The sequence below is a fragment of the Poromitra crassiceps genome (assembly GCF_964638095.1).
Source record: "Poromitra crassiceps genome assembly, chromosome: 19".
Lineage (NCBI taxonomy): Eukaryota > Metazoa > Chordata > Actinopteri > Beryciformes > Melamphaidae > Poromitra > Poromitra crassiceps.
The window spans coordinates 6800052-6807258 of NC_139646.1; the positions used below are offsets into that span (position 1 = coordinate 6800052).

General features: G+C 43.3%; 1 protein-coding gene across 1 annotated transcript in view; it reads left to right on the forward strand.

Moving 5' to 3' along the window:
• grin2ab (glutamate receptor, ionotropic, N-methyl D-aspartate 2A, b) overlaps window positions 1-7207 on the forward strand; it is a gene marked incomplete at both ends in the record, with an annotated part of 100130 nt that overhangs the window by 21923 nt on the left and 71000 nt on the right. The window contains 2 exon segments of the mRNA XM_083656182.1: window positions 4826-5050; window positions 5614-5772. Of these exon segments, the coding sequence (XP_083512308.1) occupies window positions 4826-5050; window positions 5614-5772 (384 nt within the window).

Consider the following 7207-nt stretch of genomic DNA (forward strand, 5'->3'; position numbering starts at 1 on the left):
AGGGGTGGATGGGTAGAGTCAGCTGTGTGGAGCCCTGAGGATGTTGTACACGCTGTTCTCCGTGTCCACTTGTTGCTGACGGTGGTAATAGAGGAGCATTATATTTTGCTGCAAGATCCCCACTGCTGTAGCACGAACGTTACTGCCATGATTGTTATTTTTGCTGGTGGAGAGAGGTGGGGCTATGGCGTTATCGTTTCAGGAAAGATGCGTATGGGTTGTAAACACGGAAATGCAAGGGTGGCGTCTTCAGATTTAATCACTCTGGGACCCGTTTTGAAAAATTAGCGTATACGGCCAGAACGTATAGTCCCAGAACGCGGTTCCATCTGGACGAAACGGCTATATGACAAAAAACTTTAGCGGATACACCTAAAGTCGTCTCCGTGTGGACATGGCCTAAGGCTCATTAAGAATCGCTCAATTGGGAATGTATCCAATACAAGATACATTTGTTTCAATAAATGTTGAACTTTTACAGTATGAGTGGTTTGGTTCTTATTCCCTCATTCCTGAGACGTTACTAACGGTCTACGATCTGCCGTCAGGGAAAAGCAGGGAAAGCAGGGAAGACAGCGGAACAGGTGATCCGGTTTGCCCCCTGGGTAATGTAGTTTATTTAGAACCACGAATTGCCCAGAGATCATGATTAGTGGAGGACAGAAAAGAGTACCGGCAGCATTTGAGAAGTGGTACTTTCACATATATCTGGAATTATATCAAACTTTTTCTGTGGAATTTCATATGTAGGCGGGAAATTCTGTTTCATAATAATTATTTTTTATGGATAGTGTTACGTGGGAGTGTCTGGGTTTGATTGTTCCTCTCCAGGCCCCTCCCCCTGCTGTGGTACCTGTGCAGGAGAGCACAGGTCTACTCACTCTGCCAATCAGAGGCTGCAGCTTAAAACCCTGGAGAGACAGCCAATTCGCCCCCTTACTGACTCACCCCCTTAGAGGCGCGTTCACGTGAAGGGAGTGAGGGCTTAGGGATGTCCCACGGTGAAATCGCAAAGTGAACGAGGGCTCGGAGTGAGCCCTTTCTGCCCCCTTACCGTAAGGGAGCAGCTGTGGCCACTTACGGAAAGGGAATTGCCCACAATGCATAGCGTTGTGATGTATAAAACGGGGAAGGCTGCAAATATCTGTAAAAAAAAATAAAAGGACACACGCGCGAAACGAACGCGGTGTTTGCGAGTGCGCTGGAATGCCTTAATTGACAATGAAACATTACATTAATAGGGATTTCAGATTAGACAAAAAGATTATATCAGAGGAATGCAATTAGTTATTTTACACAATCCTAGAATAATCATCGATCATTTCTATTACAATTGCAATCCACAACTTTTTTGATGAATGAGAAATAGTTTTACCGAATCTGTATTGTGCAGTATTGACATTGTGTATAATGTTGGGTGACATGTCATTATTATGCTTATTTTACTTATAATTACACATGTTGCAGATTGCAGATTTTGCAGTAGGCTACATTTATTTTTAAATGACCTGTTGTCCACTCTGTAGAGCCAGAGCCTGGATGAGAACAGACTCATCAGGGATTATATCCCTCAAAGCGTCTTGACAATAAACAATATAATAGCGAGCCCCAAACCTGCCAGAGTCAACATCATCTTGTCAAGTGCAAAGGGCTCTGCTGTCCCAATCCTCCTATTTATCCAATGTGGATCCCTTCCACACTTGATGACTCAACCACTTTCAGATGGCGGCCATTAGAGGGACTGAGGGTTCAGAGCTTGAGTCTTTAGGGGGCGGATTGGAATTGGGCCAGACAGTCAGGGCCAGGGGGCCATCCTGACAGCTTGGTGCTGTGTGTTGGGGCGTCCCAAAGTCTGTTGGGTATCGGTAACCTTGACTCTCTCTAAGAGTGTGACCTCTTTACCCTCTTTGGGTGTGCTTCTTTAGTTTAGTTTCTCCTTGTTCAATCCCCAGCTGTGCTTAAGCCAACAAACTTATTTGTGATTTGTATCTTTGTATTTAAACATATTTTTGGCAATAAACCTGATTATTGTGAGCAATCTCTTGTCTCCTTTGTCCCCAGTTTATGTTTTTACTATGTTACATCCTTTCTCCCTTACCAAACTTGGGAATGTAACAATAGAGGTAATTTATCACACAGCCATTTAAATATACACTGTTGGGCGTCACAGTGTGTGTTAATGGTTTGCATGTTATTTATGCTGCTCTGCTGAATAGCTATTTTGTGATTACAGCTACAGCCTCTATATGGGATTTACATTGATATTTGTTATTGATATATGTTATTTCAGTGATCTTGGGCAGTTTCATTAACACTGATCATGTACATGAACATCATCCTCCCAAATCTGGAGACCAGATAGCCAAGAGCCCATTCTGTCATGCCATTCTCTGCAGCTGCTTCATTGGGAATGAACGAAAGACTCAAACTGTAGACTGATAGAACATTTCCGCAATTACACCCACATGAGTTTTATTTAATCGTAGGGCTAACATTTGTGAACCAGAAAATGTGCTCATATCCGCGGAAAATCACCCTGGGTAATGTCACAATGTGTACAAAGCCGTTCTCTTATTCATTGTCACTGAAGCCTCTTAATGCCATCGCCCATTAGGGTACTGGGTCGATTGTTTCTAACTTTGACAGAGACTTTGCTTTCGCAAATCTAGGCTGAACTTTAAACAGGAAAATTAAATGTTTTGAACAAGACTAATAAATTGAACCCAAACAAATGCTCCTTTCAGTAGGTACTGTACATTATTATTGTTTGTTTTTACTAGTAAATTGCTCATTGAATAATTATAATCCCTTGGCAAACGTTGAAGAGTGAATATCCATCAAATTAGGAAGCCAGAGAGAGTGAAATGTTACACTGATAGGATAGAGAAATAAGCCTAATGGATAATGCTACTTTAGTAAAGTACATTATTTGTCAGTGGACCTGAAATGCTAACGCAGAAGGAAACGTCAGACAGTGACCCCTCATGACATCTCCTTTGGACGCTAATCGTAGCAGTCAGCCCATCTCATTTTAAACACAAATGCAAACTTGTGTAAAAGAGCAGGTGCATTCAGTGACCCGGAGTTTTCTCCTGCTGACGGTAACCACTGGGGGGGCTGTGCCACAGCAGACTCCTGGTGGCTGTTACAGTAGTTGTGTTAGCTCTGATACTAACTCCAGGGAAAGTTAGTGTAATCTTGTCCCATTGGTTAAGGCTGACACTAATTCCCTGGGACAGGAGTGTAGCGGTGTGTGATTTAGCGGCGTATGCTAAGTGCTGTTGGAGCTGCAGGCTAGTTTATGGGCACCAGGGCAGAGAGAGCAAAGCTGGGGAAGTACTGACAGACTAACTGGGCCGATTAGGCCGGGTGTGAGATGACATGGATCAGATGCACACAAGTTAGCCAGCCGGAAAGATGGATTGGCAGAATGACGGCTCAAAGAAAGAGAGAGAAAAACATCAAATAGATGAAGATTAAAAAGAGTAAAGGTGGAGACAAATCAGCAGGCAGGGATGGATAGTTTGACAACAAGCGAAGGTGAGGATAAAGAGATACAGACACAGTGGGTTCATTTTCTGGATGTGATGCTTTCGTCCTGGGGTGTTTTTCAGCTCTGCTGGACTGTGGTGCTGTAAGAAATTGGCTGAGAAGATGCAACGTAGCATCCGCAATCATGGTTTCATTAGCTCTCATTCAGCCCCAGGCATTTCCTCTACTCATCTGCTCCTCTCAGATCTGCTGCTCACATTGCAGGAAGAAGGTAACAGACTTAGCTGAAATGGAGAACAGCCTCTTTGACTCAGTTGAGTCAGACCGGAACTTGATTAGGATACAGAATGTGTTTGAGCAAATCCCCCCCCCCCCTTTTTTTTAAATCTCTCTGAATGTTCTTTTTTATTTTTATATATATTTTATTTTACAATTTTCAGAACAAAAACAGACTCAGACAAAACAGAACAAAACAAAACTAAAATATATATATCAACATTCCAATGTTACAGCGTTGTGCTATCAGCCACATCAAGTGCTTATTGTGCTTGTAAGAGATGTGCGTGGGATCCCATGCAGGGGAGGGGGTCCATGAAAGGTCAGCTGGGCAAGTTACTTATCGCTTTCGACCTCGTCTAAGTAGGCCAGAAATGGGTCCCAAATAGCCGAGAACTTCACAAGAGATAACGATAATTGCACCTGAGGCACAGGGTAGCGCACACAGATCTTCAGGACAAAGGATTCTCTATTTCACCATTTATTTGGCCATGTCAGGTCGATACAGGCCAACGTTTCGGCCTCTCGGCCTTCATCAGGGCGGCCCTGATGTGTGCTACCCTGTGCCTTAGGTGCAATTATCTTTATGTTTTGAACTAACTTTGCGGTATTTATGTTTATAACATAAATAAAGAGATATTTTTTTCTGTTTTTCTGGAAAAGTTGTAAAATAGTGTTTAAATGTTTAAAGGTAAACACTTTGCTGGTTTAGCACCACTAAGAAAGCCACCGGGAAAGCGCATCCTTTCCAAGGACTTAACTTCACAAGAGAATTGGTCCTCAGGATCTCTGTGAATGTTATTGATTGATGTAGACACCTTTGTGTTCATATCGATTGAGAAACTTCCCCCATTCACGCGCATCAATGTGGTCAAATCAGATTTCACGTTCATTTTATCCATTTATATTTGTTAGTTTTCTGTGAACATTGCTTAGATGCATTATTTGTGTTCAAATAAAGTCCGACAGTTGCACAGATATGGTATAACTTTTCCTACTAATCCCTACAGTCACCCTGTGTTTCTTTCTTTATGTGTGTGTGTGTCTGTGTGTTTAGGATATGATGGGTGTAGTGGGCTGGATGTTGCTCCTACTCTCCCAGATCATGGTGCCTGTGGCGTCCCAGAAGCCTCCAGGGCTCAGTGTGGGCGTGATCTTGGGACAGACACGCCCCGTTACCGACCAGGACCTCCGCCCACCTCGTCGCCCCGAAGATGCCCTTGACATCTCCGTGGTGACACTGAGGATCAACCAGACAGACCCAAAGTCTGTCATTACACAGGTGAGGAGCGCACACTGCTCAATGCTGTTTACGCGCCATACTAAAGCAACACCTGATTGCAGGCTCTTTCTTACACACTTAAAGGAACACTCTGCCCATTTTCAACCAGCTTTGTATCATTAGAACATCAGTAGTATATCAGAAAACTGTAAACTGTTTTGAAGTCCGTCATTTAATTTGACAGTTATTGAGTGTTAAAGTGTGGACCAGTGACATCACTGGTCCACACTAACTCAAATTAATAACTCATTAACTCAAATCAACTCTCAATAACTGTCAAACTAGATGAATGACAGAATGTTTGACAGTTATTGAGAGTTGATTTGAGTTAATGAGTTATTAATTTGGGTTAGCACTTTTGGCTAACTAATTTGGCTTTAACACTCAATAACTGTCAAATTAAATGACAGACTTCAAAACAGTTTACAGTTTTCTGATATACTACTGATGTTCTAATGATACAAAGCTGGTTGAAAATGGGCGGAGTGTTCCTTTAATCTCTCACACACCAGACACACAAACACACACTGACACCTGAGTTTTTGTTTTCTTGTGGCCCCAAGGTGTGTGAGCTTCTGTCACGCACACGTCTCCATGGAATTGTGTTTGCCGATGGCACCGATCAGGAGGCCATTGCCCAGATCCTTGACTTCCTGTCCGCTCAGACGCAACTTCCGGTCCTGGGAGTTCACGGAGGATCCTCGATGATTATGGCCGATAAGGTGAGTGATGATGATGCCACATACAGGCTTGTGCAGACAGAAACGCGTGCGTGTGAGCACTCACAGAGGAAAAGACACACACGCGCACACGCATGCACACACACACACACACACACACACACACACACACACACACACACACACACACACACACACACACACACACACACACACACACACACACACACACACACACACACACATGCACAAAACCTACTCCTACCTCCTTGATTCCACTGAATCCACACAGTATGTTTGGGAGAGTGAGATTTGGGTGTTATAATCCCTGCTCTCAGCCAGCTCTAAATGTTAAAGGACAATTATTTTCAATCTACACTGTATTTTCTTTAATGTCCTGGCATGCATAGCAATCACTTTAGACACTTCTTTCATTCACAAACATGGCATTTAATCACTTTAGACACTTCTTTCATTCACAAACATGGCATTTAGCAACTCACTCCATCTGAAATCACAGTCCTGTACAGTCCAATTGGCTGCTACAGCATGGGAAATTGCAAAGCCCTCGAATCATCAAAATACTGTATTATTCCCTTCCAAAGCTCCCACACTAGAGATGTATGTCTTTCAGGTGGTGGGTATATAATAAAGAATAAGCAAGCATCGGTTATGGTTTACATCCTATTAGTTCCTTAAGCTCTTCCTTATGAATGCCCGTCTGTACTTGCTTCACTAGTATTTATTACATAAACGGTCTAAAGAAATGGTTATACTGAACTGAGAGCAGAATCTGACGTGTTGGTTTTGGAATCTTTTTTATGCATGTGTCGGGCTGCCCTGTCATTTTGTTTTGAATGCCTATAGTTTCACAGTAGAGACAGAGCAAAGTCCTGTGGTTAAGTTGCTAAAGCATAAATCAATGACGTAAGTGTTTGGAATGACAGAGAAACAGATTCCTCGTTTTAAAAATAAAGAGAAAAAGAGCTGTCCTTTAAGATTAGGTTTTTGTTTCATTTTGGTGTGCTGTCTGCTCAGTGCAGTTAGGGGCCCGTGTACATCTCTTTCTTAGCTGAGTTCTCCCTCTCTCTCTCTCTCTCTTTCTCTCTCTCTCTCTTTCTCCCTCTCTCGCCCTCTCTCTCTCTCTCTCTCTCTCTCTCCCTCTCTCTCTCTCTCTCTCCCTCTCTCTCTCTCTCTCCCTCTCTCTCTCTCTCTCTCTCCCTCTCCTCTCTCTCTGGTACTGACTCTGTAGACCTTGCTGACTGACAGACTGAAGAAGCTTTGATAAAAACACAACCGTTTCTTTAGCCTTTTAAATCCCTCAGGGCACTGCAGCCAAAACACAGGAACCAGTAACTGCTGCAGTACGGCAGGCAGCCTTTTGAAGTAGTGGTTGACGTGGGGGCGGGGTGGGGTGGGAGCGGGGTGTAGAGCTTGTGTATGGGATTGGCAGAGGGGAAAATGTGTAAATAGCGAG